The sequence below is a fragment of the Nerophis ophidion genome, linkage group LG02, assembly GCF_033978795.1.
Source record: "Nerophis ophidion isolate RoL-2023_Sa linkage group LG02, RoL_Noph_v1.0, whole genome shotgun sequence".
Classification (NCBI taxonomy): domain Eukaryota; kingdom Metazoa; phylum Chordata; class Actinopteri; order Syngnathiformes; family Syngnathidae; genus Nerophis; species Nerophis ophidion.
In genome coordinates this window covers 60,237,028-60,251,286 of record NC_084612.1, presented here as the reverse complement: position 1 = coordinate 60,251,286, position 14,259 = coordinate 60,237,028, and the positions used below count along the sequence as shown (strand labels likewise).

Here is a 14,259-nt window from a genome sequence, read left to right as displayed (position 1 = left end):
TGAGATCATTACAACGAGCTTAAAGCCGGACCTGGTCGTGTGGTCAACCTCCCAGAAGACTGTGTTCATTGTTGAATTAACTGTACCATGGGAAGCAGCAGTTGGTGAAGCATATGAGCGCAAACAACTGGAGTATGCGGACATTGCAGCTGAGGCAGAGCAGTGCGGCTGGCATGCAGAGGCTTCGTTGCTACGTCCACAACCAACTTCTGAAAAGAATGGGATTGACAGGTCAGGCCTTCCGGCGGGCTGTCAAATAAATTGCTGTCGGATGCCGCTGAACGAAGTAGAAGATGGATATGGATCAAGAGAAAGGACCCCTACTGGGCTACGAAATGACATCTAGGGGTAAAGGCAGAGGGGAGCAGGCCTGGGACGTTGAGCCCTCCGGCGGTGTTGTGGGCCTATCAACGAAACACCAATGAAGGAGGGGCCCAACTGAATACCACAGTGAAGCTTTTACCCCTAGCCCCCCACTCAACACTAAGAGCTGAACAATCTGAGGGATTGTACTATGTAGTCCTATGAGCTCAACTCTATTAAGCTAAAATTAATTCCCAGTCCATTAAAAAGTTAAAAGTTAAAGTACCCATGATTGTCAAACACACACTAGGTGTGGCGAAATCAGGGGTTGGAATTGGGGATAAAATCATCAAAAATTATTCCCGGGCGCGGCCACCGCTGCTGCCCACTGCTCCCCTCACCTGCTGATATATGAAAGTATTTCAAATAAAACTGTTACGATTAAACATGGAAAAACACCCTGTTAGAAAAAAGCATTCCAATTGGAGTAACAACCAAAGTTATGGCCAAAAATACTGCAAACATGCAAACCATTTATTACTGAAACTTAAATGTTCACACAAGTCAAAAGGTTCTGTCCAGAGGATGAGAGCAGACGTACGCTCGGTTCTCCAACACCTCTTGAGCAATCTTCTTGATGCTGGCGTCATCGTTCTCAGGAGAGTCTGCACAAAAAAACGTTCCCATGGCAATGAATAATCAACGGTGATCATAAAAGTCAAACATTCTGTCAAGTTCACGTGAATGTAATATAAGTATAATATATAGTATGTACTATATGTGATATATGTATGGCAATGTTTCATGTGAAATGTGAACATACGTTTTTGCAACTGTACCATCCTGTAATTGTTCTTGAAGTAGGCATCATTGCAGAAGGTGTTTGTGAGCAGCACCTGCAAGAAAAATATGATTATCAAATATAAAAGAAGAGCAAACATACAACCCCAAAGGAAGTAACAATAATTAAACTGCTTCACTAAACATTGTAGGCATTGTGGTCCTTGTGTCACTGCTACTACAAACCCCAAAACCAGTGAAGTTGGCACATTGTGTAAATGGTAAATAAAAACAGAATACAATGATTTGCAAACCCTTTTCAACCTATATTCAATTGAATACACTGCAAAGACAAGATACTTAAAAGTACAAACAGGAAACTTTGTTATTTATTGCAATAATTAGCTCATTTGGAATTTGATGCCTGCAACATGTTTCAAGTGGAAAAAAAGACTGACAAAGTTGAGGAATGCTCATCAAACACTTATTTGGAACATCCCACAAGTGAACAGGCTAACTGGAACAGGAGGGTGCCATGATTGGGTATAAAAACATCAATCTATCCATCCATCTTCAACTGCTTATCCGGAATCGGGTCGCGGGGACAACAGCTCCAGCAGAGACCCCCAGACCTCATTCTCCAGAGCAACATTAGCAACTTCCTCCTGGGGAATCCCTAAGCGTTCCCAGGCCAGAGATGTAATCCCCCCATCTTGTCCTTGGCCTGCCGCGGGGTTAACCTCCCAGTGGGACGTGCAATGAGGACCTCCCTCGGGAGACCCTCTTGAAGCAACTGCTTATCCGGAATCGGGTTGCGGGGACAACAGCTCCAGCAGAGACCCCCAGACCTCATTCTCCAGAGCAACATTAGCAACTTCCTCCTGGGGAATCCCAAAGCGTTCCCAGGCCAGAGACAAGATGTAATCCCCCCATCTTGTCCTTGGCCTGCCGCGGGGTTATCCTCCCAGTGGGACGTGCAATGAGGACCTCCCTCGGGAGACCCTCTTGAAGCATCCGCACGAGATGCCCGAACCACCTAAGCTGGCGCCTTTCCAAGCGAAGGAGCAGCGGGCTCTACTCCGAGTCTTTCTTGGGTGACTGAACTTCTCACCCTAAGGGAGATGCCAGACACCCTTCTGAGGAAACTCATTACGGTCATGACCCACACTTCATGACCATAGGTGAGAGTAGGAATGTAGACAGCTCGGTAGACCGAGAGCTTTGCCTTCTGGCTCAGCTCTCGTTTTGTCACAACAGTGCGGCAGAGAAACTGCAATACTACCCCAGCTGCTCAGATTCTCTGGCTGATTTCCTTCTCCATCTTTCCCTCACTCGTGAACAAGACCCCGAGATACTTAAACTCCTCGACCTGGGACAGAGTCTCGTTCTCTACCTGGACTGTACAAATCATCGATTTCGTGCTGAGACACATGGCCTCAGATCATCCGGGTGCTACACTTTCCACAAGGGTGACCCGGAATTATGTAAGGCAGGGGTGTTCAACTCCCTGAGGCCTTATACAAGCCCACATACCCAGGTATAAAAGCAGCTTCCATGAAATGCTCAGTCCTTTACAAACAAGGATGGGTCGAGGGTCACCACTTTGTGAAAAAATGCTTGTGCAAATTGTCCAACAGTTTAAGAACAACATTTCTCAACAATCTGTTGCAAGGAATTTAGGGGTTTCACCATCTACGCTCCATAATATCATCAAAAGTTACAGAGAATGTGGAGAAATCACTGCACGTAAGCGATGATATACGGACCTTCGATCCCTCAGGCGGTACTGCATCAAAAAGCGACATCAGTGTGTAAAGGATATCACCACATGGGCTCAGGAACACTTCAGAAAAACACTGTCAGTAACTACAGTTTGTCGCTACATCTGTAAGTGCAAGTTAAAACTGTACTATGAAAAGCAAAAGCCATTTATCAACAACACCTACAAACTTTGGCGGCTTCGTTAGGCCCAAGTTCATCTGAGATGGACTGATGCAAAGTGGAAAAGTGTTCTGTTGTCGGACGAGTGCACATTTTAAATTGTTTTGAAAACTTTGGACGTTGTGTCCTTCGGACCAAATAGGAAAAAAACTTCCTGAATTGTCACAGGCGCAAAGTTCGAAAGCCATCATCTGTGATGGTATGGGGGTGTATTAGTGCAAAGGCATGGGTAATTTACACATCTGTGAAGGCACCATTAATGCTGAAAGGTACATACAGTTTTTGGAGCAAGATATGCTGCCATCCAAGCAACGTTATCATCAGCTTATTTCAGCAAGAAAATGCCAAGCCACTTGTTACAACAGTGTGGCTTCATAGTAAAAGAGTGCGGGTACTAGACTGGCCTGCCTGTAGTCCAGACCTGTCTCCCATTGAAAATGTGTGGCGCATTATGAAGCCTATAATACCACAACAGCGACCCTGGACTGTTGAACAACTTAAACTGTACATCAAGCAAGAATGGGAAATAATTCCACCTGAAAAGCTTCAAAAATTGGTCTCCTCCATTCCCAAATGTTTACTGAGTGTTGTTATAAGGAAAGGCCATGTAACACAGTGGTAAAAAAAGCCCCTGTGCCAACTTTTTTGCAGTGTGTTGCTGCCATTAAATTCAAGGGAATGATTATTTGCAAAAAAAAAACAAGTTTCTCAGTTCCAACATTAAATATCTTGTCTTTGCAGTCTATTCAATGGACAATAAATTAAAAAAAATATGCTAAGCATTGTATTCTGTTTTTATTTACGAATTACCCAACGTGCCAACTTGACTGGTTTTGGGTTTTGTAGATGTTAACTGCCAGTCCAACTTTGCACTAGTAAACACACTGCAGGACTACTTGTACACAAGCCGATTTAATGGCACACTTGATTTTTTTTTGTTGCTGATATCCAATCCATATCCAATATCAATTTGGATCGGGAGACCACTAATTAAACTGTCCACCAAGGTGTGAGGAATTCATGCAACAGGTTTAAGGTGGCACAACTTGATGACTCACTTTTCTGTAAATTTCAAACTACTTGCAGGTCTTTAAAATAGTTTATAATATTTGGCGTCTGTGTGATGGCATTTGCATGTGCAAGTATGGTAGTCCAGCCTTGGTGCTTGGTTAGGTTAGGATGTGAGAGGTGTACCTCATGATCAAAGTTCCTCAGGCCCAGGCTGATGGAGCGGCTGCATCTAGACAGTACAGCTGTCATGGCGTAGAGGTTAATGAGCACATCTGCTACCCTCTTCAGGATCAGCTGTTCATCCACAATTGACTAACAGCGGTAAGAAAAGAAAATTCAAGATTTTAATTTTCTTGCTATTGAAGACTCGTTTTTGTTATTGACTGCTTTGCTTTCTTTTCCAAACCACGTGTTCACATGCAAACATTTCCCGTATGTATTATCAGCATGTCTGCCCCACTGCTTGGTTAAAAAATACCACAAAGATAAAAAATGACAGCATATTAAGACACCCTTCAAACAGTCTTGTTCAGAGTAGCCTGTTTTGGGGACGGTGAAATGAACCACTGCTGCACCATAGTCATGCGGTCATGGATTAAAAAAAACAGTTACTCAATTAAAATGTTATGTTTATCATGCTGCAGCAACCCAAGAACAGTTTAAACTAGCGTTGTCCCTACACCTTTTTCCCATCCGATACCGTTATTAGAGCCTTCATCGTATCGGCCTTATTGGCCAATACATTATTAGCAGGAATCATACATACTTTTATTACTTTGTAGAGTTGAATATTAGAAAAGATTTGATCAAGTGACAATAGTCAAACAGAGAACAATGGTAAAAAACTGTAAGGGTGTTGTCATTACGTTAAACAAATTTCAGCGAAGTAGGAATATTATTAGTAATTTGTAGAGATGTCCGATAATATCGGACTGCCAATATTATTGGCCGATAAAATCTCTAAAATGTAATATTGGAAATTATCGGAATAGGTTTCAAAAAGTAAAATGTATGACTTTTTAAAACACCGCTGTATGAAGTGGTACGTAGGGAGAAGTACAAAGCGCCAATAAACCTCAAAAGCACTGCTTCTGCGTGCTGGCCCAATCACATAATATCTACGGCTTTTCTCACTCACAAGTGAATGCAAAGCATACTTGGTCAACAGTCATACAGGTCACATTGAGGGTGGCCGTATAAATAACTTTAACACTGGTACAAATATGCACCACACTGTGAACCCACACCAAACAAAAATGACAAACACATTTCAGGAGAACATCCGCACCATAACAAAACAAACACAACAGAGCAAATACCCAGAACCCCTTGCAGCAGTAACTCTTCCGGGACGTTACGATAGTGTATATTGGGGCCCCAGTAATGCTACGTCTCATTTCTTGACCGATTTAAAAATTCTAACACAAACTCATTCAGAACATTCACTTTTTTTTTTTTAGCATTTTCATAAAATTTCCCCAAATTTCCATGAAGTTCCCAATGAAATGAATGGGACATTTTTCCAAGTTGCACAATTCCGAAATTTTTCAACCTATTCCAAAATCAACCCATTCCACTCATCCTGGACATTCAAACTAACACTTTCCCAAGTTCCAAACCAAATTCCGGGTTCTTGAAAATTTAAACTCTTTAACATTCAAACCATTCAAAGTATTCTTACATTCTTTCAGCATTTCAGTTATACTTCAGCATTGGGAGCATTCACATGCAATTCTCACAGGAATTGCCTCATCTAGCTATAGATAAATGTTTGAATTAAAGAATATTTATGATCCACACAGTGGTAGCATGTTTCTATTGTGATTGTACTTTTAAAATATTGTTTTTCCAGCAGTGTAAGGAGAAGTATGATTATTGAACACGGATCAGGAAGTGAAGAGTGACATAAGGAGGCAAACAAATGCAATATGACCTTTCCGAATCTGTACAGCAGATTTTCCACGGTGGACGCAAATAATTGAACGTTCTGTTCAAACTTATGAGCGCTCTCCTGCAAGAAAAAAGCACATGAAAGCAATAAAAGAGCAACTTCAACATGATACTTTTAGGAAGTAGAAACACTGACTTCTAAGTTGGGATGAACCACTCCATCTTTTCCACAAAGGCCCAAGTCGACGGAACTTCCAAACATGTCCTTGATCTTCTTACCCATCATTCCTACAGCCATGCTCACATCCCCTTTTTTTATCTCTCTGAGGACAATAGACAATAAATTGTGACAAAAAGAATGGGATTGATACTTTTTAGAAGGTAAATCAGTGTGGGTGCTCTCCTTGTGAAGCAGTGGTTAATGATTGTGATGGTGAAAATATTAAATATTGCACAGTGGGACTTTGGGATACGAGTGTCCCACCTTATAAGTTTTTCAGGATAGTTGTTATACTTTAGGTCACAAGCTAAAATTCTGGTTAGGATCTTCCCCATCACTAGTTGGTGTAGCAAATGTCACAGTGAAACCTGTAAGAGCCGACCCAAAACATCCGGTCTTATTCGCTAGCATTAGCTTATAGCTAGAGATGGGCAGAAAAAGGACAGTGCTGAGGAAAAGTGCATGATAGTCATTGAAATAAAGATAGAAATCTTCAAAAACATGACAAAGCGTGTAGTTAGCTAACTTTGCGAAGCAGATAAAGTGTTGCTGAATGAGTTGATGATGCCAGCCAAGGATGTTAAAATAATATCTATGTTGCAAGCATTTAGCTATAAAATATGTAAAAACTGCTGATGGTGTGTTTGACAGAAAAGCAGCTGGATGGAGATGCAGTTGAAGTGTTTATTGTGTGTGGGTATTGCATTACTTCATAAAATTACTGCAGTTGTTTATACTACATTTTATTGTATCGTTTTTCATACAATATAATCTTAGTTTGTTTTTAATTATAAAAGACATACATAGTACAGGCCAAGTTTGGACACACCTCATTTAATGCGTTTTTATTACATGACTATTTACATTGTAGATTATCACTGAAGGCATCAAAACTATGAACGAACACATGTGGAGTTATGTATTTAACAGAAAAAAGTGAAATAACTGGAAACACATTTTATATTCTAGTTTCTTCAAAATAGCCACCCTCTGCTCTGATTACTTTTTTGCACACTCTTGGCATTCTCTCGATGAGCTTCAAGAGGTAGTCACCCGAAATGGCTTTCACTTCACCGGTGTGCTTGAAGCTCATCGAGAGAATGCCAAGAGTCTGCAAAGCAGTAATCAGAGCAAAGGATGGCTATTTGAAGAAACTGGAATATAAAGTATAAAGTTTTCAGTTGTTTCACCTTTTTCTGTTAGGTACATAACTCCACATGTGTTCATTCACAGTTTTGATGCCTTCAGTGACAATCTACAATGTAAATAGTCATGAAAAAAAAGAAAACACATTGAATGAGGAGACGGTGTGCCCAAACGTTTGGCCTGTACTGTATGTGTTGAAATTGTACCCTGCCTTCCGCCCGATTGAAGCTGAGATAGGCGCCAGCGCCCCCCTGCGACCCCAAAAGGGAATAAGCGGTAGAAAATGGATGGATATGGGAGACCAAGCAACAACTAAATTAAATCTAAATTATTTTCAATGGGCGACGCCCAAAACTAATTTTGGTATTCAAGCCAGATACTACTCTATTTATTTCACCTACTTGATTTTTTCCGTGAGGATTTTGCCGGCATATTGCATTCCAGTGAGAGCGATGTACATTCTGAGAATTTCATTGGTACCCTGAAAAGAACAAAACGTATCAATTGCTGCAAATAAATACACCTGTGATTGTTTTCTTAACAAACACTGAAAGGTTTCCATCACGAACATAATGACATCGTTTTTATATCATGACTGGAGAGTAAAACAAGAAGGAAACAGAAAAGCGCTCTAAGAGCACAGAATAATTACAAAAAATCCAAATGGTTATCTCGATCACCTACAAAATGTAATCACTTGTTCTTTATCCTGTTTCTGACTATTCATGAAACTGTTATCAAAACCCGTCAACAGATTTTTGAGTTGCCAACTGTGGGTGTGTATTCCCTATAAAATATCAATAACAATATGCAGATTAAGATTGCATTTTGATAGTAAGGCTACTGTACTCCATGTGTAATTTGTATTTTCAAAATAAACAATAAAATGCTTGCTAAAATGTGAGATCACTTGTGCGAGAAACTTCATGTCCTCTGAAAATAAGGTTACCTCGAATATTGGCAGGATGCGACAGTCCCTGACGTATCGCTCGTACGGGTAGTTCTTAGTATAACCCAGACCGCCAAGCACCTGAAGAGCTTCACTCACACAAATCCAACCTCCCTCGGAGCTGAACACCTTCACACAACACACAATGATATCGCGTATATAAATTGTTTCAATGCATGTAACAATTGTAATGCTCTTGACAGTGTGTCAAATATTACAATCCAACTAGATTTCTTCAATGCTTTTTTTTAGAAAAAAAAACTTGTAAAATTTAAAACTATTTGCATTAAAATTACTATGGAAAACCTGACGCCACAGTAATAAAGATAAGATCCTCAATGATTTTACATAAATATGTTATTTTCAAGTGAAACCTGGAGAGGCGTGATTGGGAAGAATGGCCGCCCGGATCTGAACCCGAGTGGTGTTTTGTTATTGGACTTTTGTGCTCGTCACAGTTTGTCGATAACAAACACCATGTTCAAACATAAGGGTGTCCATATGTGCACTTGGCACCAGGACACCCTAGGCCGCAGTTCCATGATCGACTTTGTAGTTGTGTCATCGGATTTGCGGCCTCATGTTTTGGACACTTGGGTGAAGGGAGGGGCGGAGCTTTCTGGCGATCACCACCTGGTGGTGAGTTGGCTGCGATGGTGGGGGAGGATGCCGTACAGACCTGGGAGGCCCAAACGCATTGTGAGGGTCTGCTGGGAACGTCTGGCAGAGTCTCCTGTCAGACAAAGTTTCAATTCCCACCTCCGGAAGAACTTTGAACATGTCACGAGGGAGGTGCTGGACATTGAGTCCGAGTGGACCATGTTCCGCACCTCTATTGTCGAGGCGGCAGATCGGAGCTGTGGCCGCAAGGTAGTTGGTGCCTGTCGGGGCGGCAATCCTAAAACCCCTTGGTGGACACCAGCGGTGAGGGATGCCGTCAAGCTGAAGAAGGAGTCCTATCGGGTCTTTTTGGCTCATAGGACTCTGGAGGCAGTGGACAGGTACCGACAGGCCAAGCGGTGTGCAGCTTCAGCGGTCGCGGAGGCAAAAACTCGGACATGGGAAGAGTTCGGGGAAGCCATGGAAAACGACTTCCGGACGGCTTCGAAAGCGATTCTGGACCACCGTCCGCCGCCTCAGGAAGGGGAAGCAGTGCACTATCAACACCGTGTATGGTGCGGATGGTGTTCTGCTGACCTCGACTGCGGATGTTGTGGATAGGTGGAAGGAATACTTCGAAGACCTCCTCAATCCCACCAACACGTCTTCCTATGAGGAAGCAGTGCCTGGGGAATCTGTGGTGGACTCTCCTATTTCTGGGGCTGAGGTCGCTGAGGTAGTTAAAAAGCTCCTCGGTGGCAAGGCCCCAGGGGTGGACGAGATCCGCCCGGAGTTCCTTAAGGCTCTGGATGCTGTGGGGCTGTCTTGGTTGACAAGACTTTGCAGCATCGCGTGGACATCGGGGGCGGTACCTCTGGATTGGCAGACCGGGGTGGTGGTTCCTCTCTTTAAGAAGGGGGACCGGAGGGTGTGTTCCAACTATCGTGGGATCACACTCCTCAGCCTTCCCGGTAAGGTTTATTCAGGTGTACTGGAAAGGAGGCTACGTCGGATAGTCGAACCTCGGATTCAGGAGGAACAGTGTGGTTTTCGTCCTGGTCGTGGAACTGTGGACCAGCTCTATACTCTTGGCAGGGTTCTTGAGGGTGCATGGGAGTTTGCCCAACCAGTCTACATGTGCTTTGTGGACTTGGAGAAGGCATTCGACCGTGTCCCTCGGGAAGTCCTGTGGGGAGTGCTCAGAGTGTATGGGGTATCGGACTGTCTTATTGTGGCGGTCCGTTCCCTGTACGATCAGTGCCAGAGCTTGGTTCGCATTGCCGGCAGTAAGTCGAACACATTTCCAGTGAGGGTTGGACTCCGCCAAGGCTGTCCTTTGTCACCGATTCTGTTCATAACTTTTATGGACAGAATTTCTAGGCGCAGTCAAGGCGTTGAGGGGTTCCGGTTTGGTAACCGCAGGATTAGGTCTCTGCTTTTTGCAGATGATGTGGTCCTGATGGCTTCATCTGACCGGGATCTTCAGCTCTCGCTGGATCGGTTCGCAGCCGAGTGTGAAGCGACCGGAATGAGAATCAGCACCTCCAAGTCCGAGTCCATGGTTCTCGCCCGGAAAAGGGTGGAGTGCCATCTCCGGGTTGGGGAGGAGACCCTGCCCCAAGTGGAGGAGTTCAAGTACCTAGGAGTCTTGTTCACGAGTGAGGGAAGAGTGGATCGTGAGATCGACAGGCGGATCGGTGCGGCGTCTTCAGTAATGCGGACGTTGTACCGATCCGTTGTGGTGAAGAAGGAGCTGAGCCGGAAGGCAAAGCTCTCAATTTACCGGTCGATCTACGTTCCCATCCTCACCTATGGTCATGAGCTTTGGGTCATGACCGAAAGGATAAGATCACGGGTACAAGCGGCCGAAATGAGTTTCCTCCGCCGTGTGGCGGGGCTCTCCCTTAGAGATAGGGTGAGAAGCTCTGCCATCCGGGAGGGACTCAAAGTAAAGCCGCTGCTCCTCCACATCGAGAGGAGCCAGATGAGGTGGTTCGGGCATCTGGTCAGGATGCCACCCGAACGCCTCCCTAGGGAGGTGTTTAGGCACGTCCAACCGGTAGGAGGCCACGGGGAAGACCCAGGACACGTTGGGAAGACTATGTCTCCCGGCTGGCCTGGGAACGCCTCGGGATCCCCCGGGAAGAGCTAGACGAAGTGGCTGGGGAGAGGGAAGTCTGGGTTTCCCTGCTTAGGCTGTTGCCCCCGCGACCCGACCTCGGATAAGCGGAAGATGATGGATGGATGGATGGATGTTATTTTCAAAATTAAAATACATTTGTACTACATTTAAAGGGGAACTACACTTTTTTTGGAATTGTGCCTATTGTTCACAATTACTATGAAAGACATGACAACAGATGGATTTTTAATGCATTCTAAATATTAAATATATTAGATAATAAATGGGAGTCAATGGGAACTGTTCAATTTTGCTTCTATAGAGCCCCCCAAAAAACCTCCATTAGGGTTTTATATATATGATATAAGTATATATGTAATGTATTAATAGGCACATTTGTAATAACATTAAATATTTACATATTTCGATAATTTTAAGCAGACGCGGCGCATTAATTTAAAAAACGCATTACAAAGTTTGCTATTTTTCTTTCCTTCATCACTGCAGACTTCATGAAAGTCAACAACCATAATAAAACATCACTTACTATGCAAGGTCTGCTGTCATTAGGATGCCGACTGCTAGGATATCCATATATCCCCACTTAGATGTAAAATGTCTCATAATCCTCTTGACGAAACAGGGTAGTGGGAATAAGCGCTTTTTGTCTCATCTTTGCCAGTTTTGTCCTAAAATGGCTGTCAACGTGCCACAACTTATCGGGTTATGTCGACAGCCACCTTCTGTCCAGGTGAGATGCATGATTTATGAACTAGAATAAACTTACAGGGAGAAAGGAAGCAGCACACCAGTCCATGATATAAACATAGGCACACAGGAAGTGATCACGGCGCCGCTACAAATAGTTCATCTGCTGAGCGCTTATAATATTAATATCACTAATACTTGGTTAATATTCAAGTCACAAAATTTAAATGTGAGTATTGCTGGCGCTTTTTGAAAGGTTATTTCTCAGATTTTATGGGCAGAATAGTGGAGCTGTAAGCGGACTTTTTTTTACATTTATTTAACATTTAGAATGTATTTTTAAAAATACATCCATCATCATGTCTTTCATAGTGATTATGAACGATAGGCAAAATTCCCCCAAAATGTGCAGTTCCCCTTTAAGTGTCAATATAAATTTAAATATATGTATAAACAATTTCACATACAGTGGTACCTCGGCTTATGAGTGCCGCAGCTCACAAGTTTTTTGGGGATACGAGTTGTCCCAGTTAATTTTTTAGCTTTAGGTCCCTAGCAAAAAAAATTGTGTGACGAGCCTCCCCACCAGAATGAAGCGTTTGTACACAGAGACATGGTTCACACACAGAGGGATATTGGGTACGATCTAAAATTTTGTAAACTGAAAAGTTCGTAAATAAAGGGTTCGTAAATCGAGATTCTACAGTACATTAAAGCATTGCTTCATAACACTGCGATGAGGTGGCGACTTGTCCAGGGTGTACACCTCCTGCCGCCTGAATGCAGCTGAGATAGGCTACAGCACCCCCCGCGATCCCAAAAGGAACAAGCGGTAGAAAATGGATGGATGGATGCTTCATAGCACTACTGTAGTTTCTTCTTCAAAGAACCAATTAAACTTGTGAGCGAGGTACCACAAGATGCTTAATATAATATAGTATTTTGAAATGTTTACAATGTTAGATCCTCCGTCACTTGATTTGAAAATTCATTGATTATTTTGGGTGAAAAGAAGTATTTGTCCAACCTTGACCATAGCAGCTTCCAAAGAACAATCAGGAAGTCCAGGTCTGTCCATCATACCTGCAGTCAGGTAGGCCATGCTCTCCATTACATAAGCGTTCAAGGCCATGATTGCAAACTTCTCCTGCATGGACACAGCAAACAGCAACTTTGACACTTTTGGTCATACTATCAAAATTATATTATAATAATATATGATACGGTACCTGTATCATACCAAATTCACTCAGGCTTTTGTTAAACTGCTTCCTTGTTGCAGCATACTCAGACGCCAGTTCTAAAGCAACACAAACATTTATAAATGATTAACAGTAACTGAACTTGACTGATATCAATCAGTCCTTAGATACACAAGCACTAGACAGACAGACAGACAGACAGACAGACAGACAGACAGACAGATAATACTTTATTCAGGAGAGTTCCCTCAGGAAAACTATTACCGATTAGTTTTTTAATCATTCCAGCTGAGGAACTTCCCATGCTGAATCTTCCAGAGTTGAGGATGTTCATGGCGATCTGTCAAAAAAAAAAAAAAAAGCATAAAAACATCAAACCAGACCAACCTGCATCTTCATTCACGCAGACTCGCGCTCTTTGCTTTGCATCAAAGCCTCGTCTTCTGGTAGCTGCTGTAACGAAATCCCTTCCATAACTGATGTGTCACTTGGAGTACCGTAATTATTGTATTACTGTAACCACCCTTTAAATACAACAATGCCACCGTAATTAAAGTTGTATTATAGTAATGAACCATGGTTCACCTTGATGACACTCCAATTACTTCGACCACGATGCCAGTCATGTCACCATAATACCACTCGAATTACCATAAAGACACCTGGATTACCGTAGTGATATACATAAATAAGCGGCAGCTCAGTTTGCTCCCAGTCCTTGAGGTGTGGGCTAATTAGCTTTTAGCGAAACGTTAGCTCATTTAGCGGTGTGTACATGCGTGCGTACGTGTATGTGTTACTGACAGCAAAGCCCTGTATGTCTGAGAGAAAGATAAGAATTATTGACCTACAGATAACAACTAAGTTATTTCACTTTACCTTTTTCTGTGTTGAAGCAGCAAAAAAGGACATTATGTTAAATGAAGAGTTTCTGTCGCTAATAATAATGTAATTGCATCATAAAGCCTACATGAACTCCATGGTGTTCAGGGATGAATAGTATCTACTATTACTATTGTACTATTTTTTTTTAGCTATAGTTACATTAATCATTAGTAATGTAGCAGCCTAGTTTTGAATGACAAGGTCCCTGCTATCACATGTTGATAAAAATATAATAATTACATAATAAAAATCAGCTACAGGCTTACCAAATGCTGTACTAAATTAAGCATGATGAGTTGAGCATACGTCAGCATGTGGCCCCACTTTTAACTCTTTTTTAAAACGCTTATTTACAGTAAGTCATTAATTTGACTTAGTCATTATTTTGTCTTAATAAGTCAGTATTTACTAAGTCAAAATAATGACATACTGTTTTGTGCTTTGTTTTTACTTCACATAAAAAATATGGAGATATATATTGTTATTCAGCATACGGAGCGGA

At 42.4% G+C, this 14,259-nt stretch overlaps 1 protein-coding gene across 1 annotated transcript in view; it reads right to left on the bottom strand.

Annotated features, from left to right (window-relative positions):
* Positions 1 to 816: 816 nt before the first annotated feature.
* Positions 817 to 14,259, bottom strand: part of acad9 (acyl-CoA dehydrogenase family, member 9) — a 28,665-nt gene continuing 15,222 nt past the window's right edge. The window contains exons 9-18 of the mRNA XM_061887746.1: positions 13,137 to 13,212; positions 12,900 to 12,970; positions 12,698 to 12,817; positions 8,241 to 8,369; positions 7,693 to 7,772; positions 6,122 to 6,248; positions 5,969 to 6,046; positions 4,219 to 4,347; positions 1,127 to 1,199; positions 817 to 968 (exon numbers count right to left, since the gene is read on the bottom strand). Of these exons, the coding sequence (XP_061743730.1) occupies positions 868 to 968; positions 1,127 to 1,199; positions 4,219 to 4,347; positions 5,969 to 6,046; positions 6,122 to 6,248; positions 7,693 to 7,772; positions 8,241 to 8,369; positions 12,698 to 12,817; positions 12,900 to 12,970; positions 13,137 to 13,212 (984 nt within the window). The 3' untranslated portion in view covers positions 817 to 867. The remainder of the gene's footprint in view (positions 969 to 1,126; positions 1,200 to 4,218; positions 4,348 to 5,968; positions 6,047 to 6,121; positions 6,249 to 7,692; positions 7,773 to 8,240; positions 8,370 to 12,697; positions 12,818 to 12,899; positions 12,971 to 13,136; positions 13,213 to 14,259) is intronic.